Source organism: Capricornis sumatraensis, chromosome 3, assembly GCF_032405125.1.
Source record: "Capricornis sumatraensis isolate serow.1 chromosome 3, serow.2, whole genome shotgun sequence".
Lineage (NCBI taxonomy): Eukaryota > Metazoa > Chordata > Mammalia > Artiodactyla > Bovidae > Capricornis > Capricornis sumatraensis.
Genome location: NC_091071.1, coordinates 11,203,903 through 11,223,214, shown reverse-complemented (window position 1 = coordinate 11,223,214; position 19,312 = coordinate 11,203,903). Strand labels below are relative to the sequence as shown.

Genomic DNA, 19,312 nt, shown 5'->3' with positions numbered 1-19,312 from the left:
CCCACTTCCTTCTCATCGAGGAGGCAGTTGTTATTATTTAGTCAGAGTCACGTCTGACTCTTTGCAAGCCCATGAACTGTAGCCTGCCAGGCTCCTCTGTCCATGACAATTTCCCAGGCAAGAATACTGAAGTGGGTTGCCATTTCCCTCTCCAGGGCATCCTCCCGACCCAGGGATCCAACCCTCGTCTCTTCCTTACAACTGAGCCACCTAGGAAGCCCAAGGAGGCAGTGCAGGCGCTTAAATCAGACAGTCTGGGCTCTAATTCTCGCTCTACAACCTGGGGAAGTTATTTAACTTCCCTGAACCTCAGTTTCCTCATCTCTGCCCCTTCTCTTTACTCACTCTATTCCTCTTGCAGTCACTCGCACACCAAGTACTCTCCTCCGCAGAGTCTTCACCTTGCTCTTCCCTCTGCTGGCATGCTCTGCCCCTGGCTATCCTCACTGCTTGCTCCCTCACTTCCTTCAGGTTTCTGCTTAAATATCACCTCCTTTAAGAAGCCCCACTTAAACCACATCTGCATACACATACCAGATTCTCACTAACATATCCTTACCCTGTTTTTAAAAACCCTGTCACTACTCAACACAGTATGTATCTGTTTGTGATTTGCAGCATGTCTTTTCACCCCTGCTAGAAGATAAACCCTATGAGAGCAGGTATCTATTTCTCTTACAGCACCCACTGTACCCAGAACAATGCTGCCTGGCTCACACAAGCAACTGATAGATATTTCCTTAATGAAAGAATAAAATTTAGTTACCTTTTTCTTCCCAAAGAGAATCTTACTCTTAATATATAAAACAGGTAACAGTGGAGCTCTGGTTGAATGAGGTCAGGACCTGCCCTCAGCTGACTCAGTGTTCCCTGAGGTGCTCTCCCAAAGATCTGCAAAGTCACTTATTATTAGAAAGTCTCCAAGTCCATGTTATTTCTGTGAGACTCCAACGAGAAATGTTACATGTGATAAATGACTTTCCATTCTGTAATTTCACTCATTATTCACTGGCAGCTGCATAAAGTACCCTAAAAATTCAAAACATACCACGTCCCAGAACTGTTCCATCCCTAAAACATCTACAGCTAAAAAGCAGTCACATCCTACAATGAGGGGAGGCAGGGAGGAGGCTAGGGTCTCTTTCCATGCCTTGTTACATCATCTCTGAGCCTCTGGGACCCACCGCTAAGCCTCCAGGCTGCAAAAATCTCACTGCTTTGAAGGAGGTAAAGGAAGAAAGGGTGGTGGACCCACATGGAAACAGATGTTATACAATCCAGGATATAAATCTGGGCAACATGGCAGCCACCTGGTGACTTCCTGACTCCACTACTTTAGTCTCTTTTTACATCTAAATGACCTCCTGCCTCAGCCAGCTTTGGACTTACAATCAGGAAACATTCAGGAAAACACAGGGTGAGGGAATAGTATGTCCTAAAAGAACTCTGCACAAAGCATGAACAGTTGGGAGAAAAAACCCAGAAAAGCCAGCTGACTACAGTATCAGTATCACCATGAGATCTTACACACAGCTCAAAGACCTCCTAAAAATTGCAGGGAAGATATGAAACATATTCAGCAAACACATAAAAAACAGGACTTTTGGAAAGCTCTATCATCCAGCCTCACAGTGCTGAACTAAGCGAGAGTTACCGACTGAAAGCACGGGGAGACCCATCCTCTAACACTGTAATCTAATCCTTAAACTAAAGACAACTTAATGCCTTTGCATGTCCATATGTTTTCTAATGACGCCATTGCTGTCAGCATGCTACAGGAGTGCTTCTTGGAAGATGGAAGTAATGACAAAGCACATCATCGGGGAGGCAATTATATGCAGTACTAACCATTTTACAATGGCCATATGGGCTGTATTTCAACAATGTAATTTCCAAATCAGCCTGAGCATACATATTTCTCTATCCTTAATCCCAGGTACACCACACTAAATGAAATAAGAGTACAGATGAAATATGGGCAGCTGACTTAGAAATCTGTAACAGAATGCTAAGGTAATGTTCATCTAAAAATAGTAAACAGAGGGCACCCACTGTCCTACTGGTCCTAATAGAAAACATCAGAACAGGGCTATTACAAACTACCTGACAGGCAAGGAACAACACAAGGAAAAGTTTAAAATACACAGATCCTACCTAGTATTCAAAATCTGGGACAGCCCTGAGAGTAAAAAGAGTAATACAGAACTCATATGGTATAAATATATAAAATCAAGGTTTAAGAGATTGCTTTTAAAACTCTGGACTTAAAGGTGTGGAGCCTATGACACTAGATTTTTACAGTTAAATTTCAAAGGATATGCTTTTGACTTGTGTCTCTCCTACAATCATGAACTGTTAAAAACTGAAATCTACTATATTTTGGATGTGCAATAGGGTAACCATGCTCCACTATAGCTGGAGAGAAGGGAGCAAGACTGCAGGTCTCCGAGCATAATGGGTCTGAGAAGAAACTACCTCCTCTCTCCAAAGAAACACTTTTCACAGAATTGTTTACTTTGATCTTCATATTTTTACCCAGAAATCTCTTGAGATTTCAGGACTAACAGGGCATGGCATGTATGTGTGCATGTGTGTGTGTTATACCACTCCCTAAGGGATGGTCACCAGGCAGGTCTGAATACCCAAGTACTAGAAGATGAGCTGTGTGGAGGCCCAATTTGGCCCAGAGGAAATGAAAAGGGGACTTCTCTAGAAGGCACAGCACTGTAATCACAGTTGGGATTTCCATAAGAAGCAAGTCTAACAGTCACACTTATTAGAATACGCTTCGTAGCATAAACAAACCTCGACAGGATGGAGAGGAAAAAAGGGGTGAACAATTTTCAAATATGCTTAGAATAATGAAAGGAAGACAATGACAGAGAAAATAAATGAGATAAAAGTATCAAGAAAAGCAAGCAACTATTTAGTGTGTTCTTTTACCAGGAAGAACAGAGTACCTATTAGTTTAAAAAAAAAAAAAAAACCCTACCAATAAGGTCTGTTTTATTGTGGAATATATTGCCAGGAGAAGTGCTACTTCCTGGAATAGTTTTAAAATCAGGCAAAATATCTAGGAATTTAGAGCAGGAAAGAAGCTTCTACCCACAGTGACCTATTGACAGGGTCCATTCTCCGATTTTATACTCAGCTCCTGGGGGCTGCTGTGAGAGGATTTAGTACAGGGACTGAAACACACAGTTACGCTCAATATTAAAAGCCTGACCCCTGCCTTTGACAAAGGCTTAAAATCTACCTGAGCTACGTGACTGGGAAAAAGGTCAGATTTTAATACAGGGAAAAACAGTGAGACGGACCGAAGGAAAGAAAAAGAAGGAAAAAGAATCAAGCCAACAACAAATACGCTACAGATGCACTATATGAGTGGCAGGCTCCTACGCAAGTTCCAGCTTTTAAAAAGAAAATAAAGAACTTCCAAAAAGATGGTGAGGTACTACCCCCTTCCTAAATCTTATTATTAGACCTAGAAAATCCTTTGTAACCAAGACAATTTTCAGCAGCGATAAGGAACATGTGGTCTACCAGAGTCCCATTTGGGATTCCCTCACAAAATGAACCTGTATTAAAGGAAGAATGGAAGGGATGAGCAGCTTGAGCTTTCAGGTCAGGCAGAAACAACTGCATTTCCTGCCTCTTCTGTACTGACCTTGAGCAAGTTGACTTAACCTCTCTGAGCCTCAGTGTCTTCCCACTCTAAAACAGGGATATCATTCATTTTTTCCACAGCATAGCTCCAATGAGGCAAAGAATGCAAAATTTCAAGCACAACGTCTGGCACAGAGTAAATACTAAGAAAACACTAGCCCCCTTTTCTAAAATTTCTTTTCATGGAATTTTTGTGGAACTAGGTCAACTCTAAATAAGCACTAACTACCGACTGTGCAAGGATTGTTGAGTAAAGGAAGCAACAATTCTAAGAGCATCAAATACCCCAGGAAGGATACATGCAGGGGGAATACAGAAACTAAAGTTAGGAAATAGAGGGAAATAAAATAATGCATTAGAAATACAGGAAGGTATCTCTGGCTCTCTCTTTTCCAAAGTGCCAGTCATACCTCAAGTTTTACACAGAGAGCCATGACAGAGCATGTAACAGACCAAGAAAAAATTAACAGCACTTGAACTTCCCATCAGAACCCAAATAAAACACAGAGTACACTGTCAGCTCAACACTTCAAAAATACCCTAAGGCTGTCCCCAACGAGCCATGGGAAAATCATTTCAAAAAATGAAATACTCTGAAACCTAAGAAGTAAAGCATTGCTCTGAGGTCAACATTAATCTTAATAAATTTATTATTATTATTACTACTACTATTATTATAGTATGTTGTTATTATCTCTGACTCTGGAAACAGAACTGTTGCAGATAAAACTAATTCTGGGTTGAAATACAGTTAAAGGTTGGCTTTACTAGACAGGATGGAAGACTTAGTGATTGTCAAAATATTTAACAATTTTTTATAAAGTGATCAAGGGAGCTAAAACTGTTGTGGATATGATGAGTTAAACACAGTTTTGGAATCTTTCAGATATGACTTGAAACTACTTCTAAACACAGGAAATACTTTTGGAATCACATTATATATTCAATATTTTAAAACAGTTATATTCCTTCAACTGAAGGTGACCTAGAACAATCTGGGCCATTTCTATATTAGACTAATAAAACTAATTTTAAAACACTGTCTAACACGGCAGGTTTTAACACTCAGGTGTGAAATCGCACCTCCCAGCACACAGGCTGAATTATCCCCCAGCCTCTCACCTGTAATTATCATTTGCTCCCTCCCCAGGTGGCTCTCAACCAACTCTTAGCTTCCCAGGTTCCTATCTGGAAGTACAAACTCCTTCTGGGGCCTCATATGCTATGAGGGTGAGAAGGAGGACAAAAGCAAGATCTTCATGCTGGCTTAGATGACTTCTGAAAATGTCTATTTTCAACACACAGCACAAGAGCAATTTGATAAAATTAAAATACCCTTATGTCACCATGGTTAATGATATGCATTTTTCAAATAAAAAGAGTAAGTTTACTTCACAGCTCCTGTAGAGGTCGGCTTCTTCCATTAAGGCCAATTCCAAAAATTTAGCAAAAGATCTTTCATCAGTTGAGAGGGCATAATTAGATGTTTTGATTAAAGCATTTTCCTCCCCTGGTTAACAAGATATAACAGATGTCACTGACTTCCCCAATAACAATACAGCCCTGCACTTGGCATCTTTACAATTTTAAAACTGAACTGTCATATAGAAAAATTATAGCTAGGGTGTCTCCATACAATCATGACTCTGAAGTGGTTATGACATGCCTGGACTCCCCAATGGAACAGATATGGAAATCATACTCCGTATTCATAGCCACAAGCTCTCCTTAGCATGCTCTTGAAAACCAACCTCTGAAATCTGAATGATGCGGGCTTATTCAAATCACCACCAATTACTCCTGGAAGCCCTGACCAAGTGAGGTATGAAACCTGTACAGAAAATGCAAATCTCACAGTCACTTTCTTCTAGGAGTACACGGAGCACATGCATAAAAGTGTCTCAGGAAAAGCAATGCCCATCTAAAGAGACTCACTCTACCAAAATGCAAGCTTCTCTGCAGAGAGGAGAATCATACTCGATTTTCTTTTTTAATCATATTTTTCACAGTAAGGTTCCCCGGCACATTCACCCAACCTAAAAAAATTCAACCTACACCGATTTTGTCAACACATCCGTCCAGGGTGTAACTAGAGATAGACGTGCATTTTAAATGGGAGGTAGCCTCTCTGATTGAAGCTCAACTCAAACATCCTGGTTTAACAACTCCATTAGTGACATCAAGCACAGATCTAAAGATTACTCAGCCCCGTTGTCAGTCGCATGTGTTATTTATAGGACAGTATATCAATCATGTCTTCCCCTTATTATTTCCTACTTTCTGGTCCTAAGCTATTTGGTCTGCCAAATTAATACATTCCATTGCTGCTGCAATCTAAACAATGCTTGATAAAAGATTAATAAAATAGTTGAGTTCTGTGCAACCACAATACACACATCCAGGGAAATTCATCAATGTCTTTTTATTTGCATATTTGGCTGACTGCCCCCTGCAGCAAATACTTAAGGCACCAATGCTCAGGTATCCTGGTTTATGGTTTGCATTTAATTCAGGGTGTCAATCTGCTTCTGTTTTAATTACATCTATCTTGATATGTTATTACAATCTCATGAAAACTTCTTTTCATTATATGAATGGCTATAAATATATACACATGACAAACAGTTGTTATAAATTTTCTGGTTCAGCAATAAACAGGCAAGATGCCTTACCCAACACGTCATGTGGATTTAATATTTTGAGTCTTTCTTCCTCAGAAGAAAAGTTTGATTGAGTCTTCAATTCAACCATACTCCAAAAGTTCACTTGTTTCAAAAATGTTCTGCTACCAACGTTGGTAAGTTGCTTTGAGTCTCTGAATCACCAGGCTGAAAATATTCTACCCTCAAAAAATTACATTAAAATTTTAAGTGGGCAACATTAAGATCATCTTACATCCAAATAATTATTTTATCTTTCCATTGGATACTCAAGGATGAGAAATCCTCATACCATCACCCTAATATTTGTTTTTTCTTTTACATCCTCATTATGGAGGGGAGGGAAGGGTGTTAAAAAAGACTAATAATGGACCTGAGAGAAAGGCCAACCGTGCACTGGGGAAAACCAGAATGCTTTTAAAAGTTTCCTGATACTGAGCAATAATCAGAACATTTCTTAGGAAAATTGGGAATCTTTACAACCATGGGTGATCACCCTCATTTGTGGTATTTTTTTTTTTCAGCCTTCCAATTTACTAAAAAAAGCAGACAGTCCTCTAGCTTCACTGGATACCAGTGAGAGCCTGTAACTCCCAGTGTGATCTTAAGCAGGACAATTAACCCCTCTGGGCTGTGTTTTCATTTGCAAAATGAGAGGTAGAACTACAGCATTTCTAAAGACAATATCTGTGCCTCGAATGCTGCTCTGGCTTAGAAAGCACATCAGTCAACAACAGCTGAAGTGAAATGGATCAAACGGCTGCTCTGAAAAAGTTGAGGTCCTAACTTTAGGACAACACCCCCCTGAGGACTGTAGCTCTGGACATTAGTCTCAAAACTGCAATTTTCCCAAATAAACTGATCAGCCTAACAAATGTGGCAGGAGCAAACTTGGAACACACAGCAATGCAAGATTGCTTCCCCTTTTGTCCAGTGAAAGTATAATGTCACTTGAACTATATAAAATCATTTCTTAGAATAGCACAATTCAGGACCTTTGTTATTTTTGCCACTGAACATGTATAGGCAGAGTGGGTGGAACACTGCAATTTCTAGTATGTGGCTGGAAAATAAGTGATAACCTAATGCTCAACTATTGTTCCATCTACATCTTTATCTCCTGAGGGTTTTTTTTTTCCTTCTCTTAGTTTCTAACTATGGAAAACTATTCACTAAATCGCCAGTAACATTTAGCTAGAAAGCATAGCTGAACAGAGAACCTAGCAAACAACAAGTCTATTTCAGTATAACTATCAAGAAATCACTGCAATACCAGACTCTCTTAAATCCTCTTCACAAGCTCTAAAATATCACTGCCATGAGAAACTTTTCATAAATCCAGAATGAACTTGGTGGGTTGTGCTACAAAGGAGGGAAGGTGTGGAGACAAGGAAAACAATACCCTGACATCCCTCAGGAACCATCACCACTTGACCCTGGCATTGACATAAACCCTGTCGCAGACCCAGTGTGAAAGTATCAGATTTCATCCATATAATCTGTTTTCACAGGCTGTGTTTCTGTATGTAATCCAGGTCACTTCAAAATGCTTCAGTTAACAACAATCACACAGTATCTGTCTGCAATTTGAAGGCTTTCTGCCAAAAGGGAATCCCAACCTGCATTACCATTTTTCATTTACTTACAAACTGTGGGCTTTTTTCTTCTCCTCTTGTGACTCCATTTTATTGCACTTGGGTTTTCCTGGATCCAGAGATAGGGCACTACAAGGTATGGTGGCAAATTAAAATGACAAAACGTTTGCATGTACTTGGTCATTTGTGGTATTTACTCAGGCACACTCTAACCAGAGTTCAGAAATGAACAAGAAATTAGAATGATGAGCTGATAACAGTTCAGAAAACTGAAAACTGAGAAATTTACCCTCACAGTACTAACCTCAGAGTCCCTCAGACGGTCAATGTTCAAATAATGAAGGTTTGGAATTTAAAGTGTCTACATTTCATTCAGAACTTCATAAATCCATTGCCTTTTATTAACTTACATTCATAATTTTGATGATTCGGCCTCAGTAAAGGAAGAGAAGAAGAAAGAAAGGAGGGCAGTTGCAAGGGAGTGTGGGAAGGAGGCAGGCAGGCAGTAGGTGGTGGGGAACCTACTGGACCCTAAGATGAGACTGACACGTGCACTAGTAGGTGAAATAAAAACCTGTAAAGACAGCAGCCATACAGATGGCTTCAGGCGACAACTCCTCTTGCAAAATATGGAACAGAGACTGAAAAGCACTGACACACAGAAGCCTGTGCTTAGCTGCTCAGTCGTATCCGACTCTTCGCAACCCCATGGACTGTAGCCCACCTATTCTCTGCCCATGGAATTTTTCAGGCAAGAATACTGGAGTAGGTTACCATTTTCCTCCTCCAGAAGATCTTCCCAACCCAGGAATCAAACCTGCGTCTCCTGTGTCTCCACATTACAAGCAGATTCTTTACCCCCTGAGCTATCATAGCCTCTTCCTAAGCAAGCAAAGGAACCCAGACGAAGTGAAAGCCACCCCTCCCCTCCTCAGTTACTAACAGCATCAAGAGGAACCTATTTTCTGTGACCTTAGAAAGAAAGATACTGACTGCATACCTCCTACCCCAAAGGCTTATTAGAAGAAATTAAGGAAGAACACAGTTTAAATCTGGAAGAAGGAATACAAATTAAGGGTCTCAACAGCCTTTAATTCTATGTCCCACTTCTAGGAAAGAAAAATCTGCATTCATCTATTCATGGAACAGGTACACATTATGTAAGAAAAACTTGTTCTGACCCAGCTAAATGTCCCTAAATTAGTTTTGATTAATTGCCATCCTGCTCTTCCAAACTCCAATTATTTGAGAGTTTTTAAATCTGACTTTTCCCCCACAACTTTCTCAAATGAATAGTTGCTATCCCATTACCTTTTCCCTATATCAACATAATATTGGTTTTAATCCTGACCCTGAAAAAAGTGTTGTTTCTTGAGAGGAAAAAATAGCATGAAGCACTTTTAGAAAGTTAGACTACATTTAGTATATTAGTGTATTACACCATAGGGGTAAAATAAAATGTAAAAACACTAACCCACCATCCACTCTCTACATACACACACACACACACACACACACACTCTCACTCACTCACTCGCTCGCTCATTCCATATCAAAAAGTGCAGCAGACCTTATGTCCAAAGGCTTTCAAATTTAGCAAGTGGAACCTCAATTATTCTTTAGTAGCTGCTCTCAACTACATATATTTTTTTAAGCTTGGGGACTTTATTTCTAATCCTAACATTCTCTCAAACTACATAATTGTCATTTATTTTTGACACCAAATAGAAATGTTGTATAGGGTCTTAGAATCTTTTTATCACCTCAATGCTCCTTCAATCTCCTAGAATCATACTGAATGTTCTTTTTTTAACCCTTTTTCAATGGTGAAAGCTAGAGGAAAACACTCTCAGAAAGGATCAAAGGCTAATCACTAACTCTGTTATTCAGTTTTTAAATTTACCAATTCATTTATACCCTGTCTACTTCCAAAAAAGATATAAAGCAATTCATCTCTACAGCTAACACAAGGTGCATGGAATCACCATATCACAATAGTCTACCTCATCTCACATAAATTCTCCTGATGTGATCCTCTGCCTTGTACAGTGAAATACTGAAATTCAGTTAAGTATAGTAAAATACTTGACTTCATAACCAACCATGTTATTCACAGTCCTTTTTCCTTCTATAAACTTTCTTACCACTTAGGAACACCTTAGATCCTAAAGCTATGCAAACTGCCCAAAGTGAAATGCTGGAACTGACCCATTTACTCCATAGTACCATCCCAAACTTTCCAAGATATAAAGCGAAAAACGTAACAAAAACAGTTCCACAGCACAGGAAGGGTTCTGACCTTTCTTGAACGAACACTTCATACATAAGCAAGTAAAAGGCAGATAATTTAAAACCTTTATTTTAACATCAGTGTCAACCTCCTTTCTCATCCAGCCTTTTTTCCCAGCTTGCTAAAAAGCAGCAACAGAAGAAACCAGAAGGCACCAAGACAGGATAAAAACTCCCTCTGGCTGGAAGGTAGCTTGGTAGCATTAGAATTGGGCTACTATCACACTATCACACTTCCCTGGTGGCTCAGACAGTAAAAGCGGCTGTCTACAATGCGGGAGACCCGGGTTTGATCCCTGGGTTGGGAAGATCCGCTGGAGAAGGAAATGGCAATCCACTCCAGTACTATTGCCTGGAAAATCCCATGAACAGAAGAGCCTGGTAGGCTACAGTCCATGGGGTCGCAAAGAGTTGGACACGACTGAACGACTTCACTTGCTTACTATCACACTGAAAGAACCATTAATGAAAACCACTCACCAATATTCACCTCATGGTGGGGTTGCTAACAATCAATGAAAGGGCTGACAGGGGGCAGGAAAAGGAAGAAGGAGAAATGGACTAATCATCATTATTTACATCTCTCATTATTTACATCTCACACTCCCCTTGCCACTCCCACTCAAGCAGCAGCTTCCACCCTGATTTCAAACTTTTGTGCCTGGTTATCTATCATCAGTCAACATACTCAGAGATTATCAAGTTGCAAGATCTGAAAGGGACCTTTGAGTTCTTTTCCAGGAATTCTCATACTGGATTATGGATTAGGAACTACAATGACAAGAATGAAAGTTTCCTGTGGTCAAATATTAGGAAATAAGGCACATCACATATCTTTCTCTAACATTCAAAACTTGCATACACATAACAAAATATTTCTAATCCTTGTAGAACAAGCTACCCATTTAATTCTGTCTGGCCCATCAAGTTCCAAAATTAACTGAGCGAAGAGTTGCATTTCTTCGTCTGGACCACAACCTGTGAACACCTGGAGAACTATGTTTCCCTCTAGCTTGGGTATCTTTGCTTTAAAACTACTCTAAACCTCTCAACTTGTGCAAAAAGAAAAGGATTCCTTTAGAGAGTAGCTTCCCAATGTCACTCAACTAGTTAGGACAGCCTGGAAGGTGGGCCTCTACACAAGCACTCTTTACTTACACCATTTTGTTCTCATTTCTACAGCCCCTTCTTGCCCCTTAAACCCTAGTCACTCATCTTGTTTCTATGTCTTGTTCACCATCCCCTCTTCTCAGAATCCCCTCCCCAATCCCCACTCTCTGTCTATCCAAATCACTTCAACCTATGTATATTCTTCAGGAAGGCTTCTCAAATACTTCAGCCTATCTCACTATTCCTTCTCTGAAAGCTTACTGCACTTAGTTGGAATGAGGCATTTGAGTGCCTGTTTCAAAACTGTAAGTGCAACACTTAATTAATTTACCAACTGAACTGCACACTCCTTCAAAGATACTATATATATATATATATATATATAAAATATATAGACTTTCCTCCTTCTAGTACCTTGCACATATCACACACTCCATAAATATTTGCTGACTGATACAAGAAACATGATTAAAAATTTTTTAACTGAATAAGTGAGATTTGACCACAGTAAGTTATCAGAGCCTGATATGCTATAAGTACACCAAATTCTGTACAGCCTACTTACACTACCAATGTGTGGGTAAGCCCTGAAACACGAAGGAAATGAAGACCCCATGAAAGTCTTGGTTTGATCCTCCATCCACCAGAAATGAGTCTTCCTTCGTTTTCACAAGCCTGCAAAGCTCCAACTGGCCTCCTGTCTGCTAATCCCTCCCGTTTCATCTCTGCTTCCCTTGGTCAGTTGTATATAAGAAGGCTCCCCTAAGAAACCAGGGCACAACAGCCAAGTGAAGGGGAAAAAAAATGAATTTGCAGGTTTTCAGCCATAGTGCTCACATGGCTTCCTAATCAAGATTACACAGAAAAAAAAAAAATGCAAATAACAAAAAGGCAATATCATCTGGCACATCAGGGTACACTGGCAGTACTAGATCCCAACATTCCCATTTATACTTTGTTTGCTGAAAACCACTTTTTAATGAGGCTTGATATCTGGGGATACTCAGTCTCATTCAAAGAATATTCAAGTAAATAATACTGCTGCTCAAACGCATAATGAAAAGAACACCATGTTCAACTTTAGCCTCCTCACTTACCCTCTTATCTTCTATCACAAGACTCTTCACAATCACATACTTGAACTTCAGGGCACAATTACTCAAGACAAGTGTCCCTGCAGAATACGAAACTACCTCTGCCAGTTTCACTGTATAAAGTGTAGGACTTCTCAAACTCTGTCCAAAGCTTTCATCATTTTAAATAAGAATCCAACAAGAGTGAAAAATAAATCCAATAAAAATTATGGTTCTCATTAGACAAGTTTCTTATTTTTCCTCCAGTATTATGAGTAAAACCATTAGTCTGGAACAATTTTATTATGACATTTCACTATGAGTTAGGAGCCTCTTTTTTTTAAAGGGAAGTCAAAATCAGCCACTCAAGACAAAAACCAAACCATGGAGTCAAATGGTGTGTCCATTAACACCAAAAGTATACACTCCACAGTTTGCTAGCTACTGCTCTGATTCAAGCCTAAATTTAAAAGCCTAGCTTGTGCAAGCCAATATTTCTGGTTTTTTATCACAACATCATACCAGCAGCAACTCTAATGATCCGTGGTGACAACTGATTTCATTTCCAGACACAAAAACATAGTATGTGTTTAGGATAATTCTCATCATACATGATGATTCTTAACATTTACAAGCGCTCTTGTATTATACATTCCTGTCCAAGTTCATAGTTCAGTTGCCTGTTTCCTAACAAACCCTCAAATTTCTTAGTGATGATTCAGTAAATCTTCCAAACTGAGGACAACAGGACACCAGAGATTTTAATCACCACACACATATGCCTCGCTATGAAGCATGGACACAGATGTGGTAAGCCACAAAGAGATCCATGCTGTCGCACAGAACCAGACATACATGATGATTTTTATTCCCCACTATATATTTTTTTAACCTGAAAAGTGTATTCACAGCTTTCCTACAAAAATTGGGACTCCTAAACGTAAATGCATGTGAAGATATTTGATATTAGGGAACTGTTGTTAATTCACCTAGGTGTGATAATACTATTGGTTCGGGTGGGCTCCCCGCCACCACCCTGAATCATTACCACTTAGAAAGACAACTGTTGAACCTAGGTGGTTGTGCACCTTGGAGTTTGTTATACTGTATTTTTGGATATGTTTACATTTTTCTATAAAGTTTAAAGAAACTTTTTAAAAAGTTAGACCTGTATAACCAGATATGTAAATGATATTCAGATATGAAGGTATTATAATATTCAGCTAACCAAAGTAACCTGGGTTTTGAATCTAGAAAAATAGCAGAAAAATAATCACAGCAAGAAAAGGAACAGTAATTATGGTACACTTCAAACTTGGTCTTCTTTAAAAATTAGAAGTTTTTTACACCCAAAAGAAACTGGAATGGGCACATTTTCTCTCAAAAGCCAAATGGATAGATACACAAGCCCATCAAGTATTTATTAAAAGTAAAATCACCAAAAAGAACTGCATGTGTTATATTTATCTTTACTTGACCTTCAAAAAGGTTTGTGGAAATCTGCAGACCCCTCTTGCTTACTTATTGCGAGGGGCCACATAGAGCCCAGGATAACCACACTGGAAGCAAAACCACTTGTAAGCAGCTCTTACAAACACTGTCCTAAACCAACCACTGGTAACAATCAAATTTTAGGCAGCATTTTCTAATTCACATACTAGAACACATACTACCATTTCAATTCCGCTTTTAAAGCAAGAGAGAGACAGAGAGAAAGAGGTCACACTGTACAGTACCCTCCCCACACTGGCAAAGTTGAAGCCACACTTAGAATTATCCTAATAAGTGGTGAGCCTCAACACTCAAAAGAACTATGTAAGATCCATTTTAGTCAATAAAGTACCAGTTCTAGAACCAGAGGATAACTGATTCAATCACTAACATCAAAATCTATGGCCACCAACACCACCACTCTCCATTCCTCCCCAACCACTGGCCACCATCCACCACCATAACGACCAGGAGCCCAACCAAAAAGCAGTTCAAACAGAAAAGAATAACCCTAACAGGAAGGCTTCCTTTTAAAAAATATTTAAACCTGACACCCAAACACACACACAGCAATCTAAACCTGCACAGTTACTGCATGTGAGATTTAAGCTGTCATCAACAAAGCTTGCATTTGAGCACTGCAAACAATACCATAATAACAGCAAAAACCAAAGGGAAAGGGAAAAGTTTCTTTCAGGAACCTCACACCATCACATCAGGTGCAGGAAAGCCTAGAAACCAACTCCTATCTTGGTTTTGTGCTTAAGAAAGCTGGACCAACTCTGCAGAATCTCCAACCGCCTGTGTGTGTGTGTGTGTGGTGTGTTGGGGGTGGGGAGAGGAAGGTGGGGGAGGAGAAAAGGGAGTTACATTTATACAGGCCAGTGACCCATGCCAGCACCAAACCAGATCCGTCCAGGTGAAGAGAGTTTTCCTCTGACCCCCGGACAATCTCCCTCTACTTGCCTCCCCCACCAACACCCCCAAGGAGCCCTTTAGCTGGCAGGAAAATGTGCATTTGTAAATCAACGCTGCAGGTGCCCAAGGAATAAAGGAAGACACATATAGTTCTATACACACACACAAAGCCAATCAGAAAGAAAAAGAAAAGAAAACACAAAAAAAGGAAAAGGAGAGGGACAATTGGGTGACAAGCCCTTCAGATACCAGCTAGGATTTTATTCTTTCCTCCCATCCGTCCTCCCTGGTGTACCTTTTTCTGTCTTTCACCCGAATTGTTCATATACACACACATGTGCATGTTGTGTGTATAGATAATATTACAATTAACCCTTTCCGTAATAGAGCCCCGAACGGAATACTGAAAGATATTCCATCCTTTCCTCTCCTCTCTCCCCTCCTCCCTTCTTTCTCCCAACCAGGAGAAAACGCCCCCTTCCCCAGCTTCACCAAAAAAAGAAAAGAAAAAAGGAAAGAAAGAAAAAAGAAAAGAAAAGAACAGGAAGAGAGGAAGGGGGCAAAGAACCACAATACCCCGTCAGTCTCCGGTCCCGAGGACACCCAGGAAAGGTCCACACTACACAGACACACACACAGGGACATATGGCTCTGTAGAAAGCACACAGAGAACCGTCCACAGGCGCCCCAAACCCAGCAAAGAGACTTCCACCAGCCAAGAAGCCATGATTGGGGAGGGAGAGGAGGAAGCAGTAGGGGCAGAGCTCTCCGTGGAGGGGGGCGCATTGTTGTGATGCCTGAACCCCTTTCTTTCTGCCCATCTGCTGTGGAGGGGGTGCGGGGAGGGGGCGCAGGGGGAAGGCGAGCGAGAACGAGGAGACCAGGAGACCAGGCAAGGCTTGGCGATTCCCTCCTGCTGCCTGTCTACCCGCGCCCCCAGCTCTCCCCCCCACCCCCCCAACAATAAGACCTCAACCTAGACAGCCAGCCAGACCGACCGGAGCGCGGCGGGGGGAGGCAGCAGAGCCGAGCACAGCCGAGGAGGGAGGGGGTCGTGCCTATAAAGGGAAACCGGGGGGAGGGGGGTCCCCCTTACCTCCAGCGCTTCAAAAGTGACAAAGCTGGTCATGGCAAATCCATCAATGATGTCCTCTTCGGCCGAGGTGGACTCTCGCCGCTTCCTCCGCGGGGGTCTGGGCCGGGACGGGGCGGAGGACGGGGGCTTCCCATTGTCTTCCTTGTCGGAGCCCGACGACGAGGCGAGCGAGGGCGCCCGGGTCCGGCCGGCCCCGCCGCCGCCGGCCGCGCCGGCCCCCAGCCCGCCCCGGGAGCGCCTCTCCCGGTCTCGCTGTGACCGCGACCGCCGCTTTTTGCGGAGTCCATGGCCCCGCGTCGGGCCATCCATGGCTCTGCCGCGCCGGGGTCTCCCCGCTCGCCGCCTGCCCGCCACAGGCTCCGGCCGCGGCCGCACAAAAAAATTGACACCAACCCCTCCCTCCCCCTTCTCGGCTTCCCTCCGCCCCGAGGAGGGCGCGGGGGAGACGGCGGCCGAAAGAAGGGAGAGTGGGGAAGAAAGAGAGGAGAAAGAAAAGGGGGAAGGGGCGGAGAGAGGGAGGAGGGACGGGAGCGAGGGCGAGAGGCGAGGAGCCCAAGTGCGGGGCTGCCCACAGCACCGAGGGTCGGAGATTCCTGTGAGCAGCGCCGAGCAAAGTAATGGCTGAACACACAGGTCTCCTTTAGAGGGGGAAAAAAAAAATAACTCACCAAGCAGGCAATAAATCAGAATAGCGGAATGCTTTGATCAAGAGACTGGGAGGCTCCGGGGAGCCCTCCCCGCAGCCATTCTCCGCCGCGCCCCCCGCCCCCCGAAAACGCCTGCCCGCCCCCCGCGACTCCAAATCCGGCCCGAAAAAGGTCGCGGGAAAAGTGGGGGCAATGAACTTCACCCGCCCCTCGCACAGGAAAACACCCCCGCCGCCTCTCACACACGCCTCAGAGAAAACTCACTCCCTGGCTCCAAAATTTTTAAGAAATGCATCCAGGGGAGGCCAAGGCTTCCGAGCGACCTGAGAGGGACGAGACCCCCCCAGACAGGGGAGCATAATAATGAAATAATTAGGAGGGGAGAGGGCGAAACTGGAAGCGGTGGAGGAAGGGAAGGAAGATGCTGGAGCAGTTGTGGGGTTTGCTTTTCGGGCTCGGAGGGGGAAGGAAAGGGAGATGAAAGAAGAGAAGCAGCAGCCCCTGACGCTGCCACCCACCTTCCCCCACCTCAAAAAAATATTTTTTCCAGTCCCAAAGAAGAGGTCACCCTTCCTCAAAAAAAGGGAGGGGGCCAGTCAGTCAGTCGACGAGGAAAGCAGAAAGAAATCTCCAGCGGGAGAGACGCCGGTGTGCCGCCGCCGCCGCCGCCGCTGCCTCTTCTCTTCGACCAGCCTGAAGGGAGAAGCGCGGCCAGGAAGCGCCGGGAACGCCGCTCTCGCCGCCACCGCTAACGCTGCCACAGATGCCGCCGCGAGAGCCCCGAGCCGGAGGGTGCACGGCGTGTCCCCGGGCGGCTGCAGCGGGAGCCCGGGCACGGCCCCATCCTCCGCCCGCCCGCCTCGCTCAGCTCCCGCTCCTCCCCCTCCGCGGCCGGCCCACTGCCGCGCCGCCGCCGCCGCCCGCCTCAGCCCGGCCCGGCGCCCGCCCGCGCGCGCCGCGCGCACGCGCACCGCCCTCCCCGCGCCTCGCTCGGCGCGCGCTCCCGCCCCCGCGGCCCCGGCCGGCTGGATCACGTGGCCGGCCGGGCTCCCTCCGCCCCCGCCCCCTCCCCAGTTGTAGAGTGTGTAGAAAGCACAAGGCTGGGGGCTGGCCGCGCTCGCGAGCCCAGGGCATGCGCGCTGGGGCGGCCGGGCCTGCGCACTGGGGGCGGAGGCGAGCCGGGAGCGGGGCGTGAGGGCGGCTTGGGGGTGTGGAGGGGTCAGTTAGCTTGGGGTTTACTGGGACCCGCCAGAGTTGGCGCGCGAGGGTGTGGGAGCCGCGGAATGTTCCCGCCAGTCTCGCTGGGGACGCCGTGCGGGCCGCTGTCACCAGTCTACCCCGCGCGCTCCTCGGGACACTTGTCCTTGGACCCCCTACCCCAGGCCCGCGGGGAGGCGCTCAGGCGGCCTTCTCCAGAGGCCCCCAGGGTGTTTTCCTAGGGCGACTTGAGCAGCGAGGGAAGGAGGGATTTCAGAGAAGGGTTACGGGGAGGGTGGAGCGGAAGGAGTCCCCCAGATGGGGGGTTGCGACTGCAAGCGATAAAAAAGCGAGCGGGTGCCGAAGTGCGGACCTCTGCTCTGTTGGGGGCACTGGGTGGGAGGCCCCACCGCAGAGTTGGAAACTTTGTTCCCACGTGGTAGCACAGCGAGTGGCCGAGTGACCCAGCACCCGAATGACCTCAGCCCTCCTAGCCTGCGGGGTTGGGAGGCGGGGGGAGCCTAGAGACGCGCGAGCTGCTTCGGAGCGGGGAGCGAGAGTCCAGGGACCGAACTTGAACCTCGACTGACGCCTCCGAGGGCGGGGAGGCGGGGCTGGAGGGGTGGGGACCGCCCCTGACCGAGGACCCGTTAGACACGCAAAACGCAGCTCCTGCCACAGAGAGGAGGGAGAGGGTTCCCTGCTTTTCCTGTCACTGCGCTTCATCCTGCCGCAAAGTAGCTGATGGTTATAAAAACTTGTACTAAGAGTTGACTGCAGCCCAGAATCAATCAACAAATGCGACTTGCCTCTCTAGGTAAAATAGCTGTACATTTTTCGGGGCACTGGAATTTCTGATACGGATCAGAAAGACGTCGACGGTCCTTTCTCCCCAGCCTGTTAGTTACCCACGTCACTTTATGTCCAGGCACATAAACACCATGGCATGTCACCCCATACCAGCAGTACTTGAAGAAAAGGAAAATGACCCGACGTTTTTTAATTGCGCTCAATGAATCAGGCACCGTACCGGACGCTTTGTTCATGATTTCTCCTCTTTAAACTCTAAATATGCACCTTTTTATTAGTAAAACTGGAAAGAGGTGGAAAAGACAAAGGACATGGCCACCTGACGTACCCAAGATTTATTCATTCATTTCTTCATTTAACACTGATCAGGGTCTGTTATGTACCAGGCACAGGTGCTGAGAATACAAAGGTCCAAAAAATAGACAAGGTCTTCCTTCTTGGATCTTAATGTTCTAGCAGAAAAACCTCACTCACCTTGCTCTTAAAACAATTTAATTCAAATGACAATGGTCATTACCTTAAGGCACAACTTGTTCAGTCCCCACAACTTGTTCAAAAGTACCCAGGTACAAACTTTTATGAAATTGAGGTAGAGGGTAGGACAGGACAGGATAAGGGGATGGTGGCTACCAAGAAGCAAGAGCAAAGGGGAGCACACACTAAACCGGGAATAAGACTCTAGCTTGAGGTCTGTGCTGGAAACAAATCATTTTACTTTAGGCAAGACTGTTGAATGACTAGTTTTGTAAGTCAAAAGAGG

General features: G+C 44.3%; 1 protein-coding gene across 2 annotated transcripts in view; it reads right to left on the bottom strand.

Moving 5' to 3' along the window:
- AUTS2 (activator of transcription and developmental regulator AUTS2) overlaps positions 1–16,207 on the bottom strand; it is a 1,210,906-nt gene extending 1,194,699 nt beyond the window's left edge. For both annotated transcript variants that reach the window (XM_068968276.1, XM_068968277.1), the window contains exon 1: positions 15,899–16,207. In XM_068968276.1, the coding sequence (XP_068824377.1) occupies positions 15,899–16,207 (309 nt within the window). The remainder of the gene's footprint in view (positions 1–15,898) is intronic.
- Positions 16,208–19,312: the final 3,105 nt, after the last annotated feature.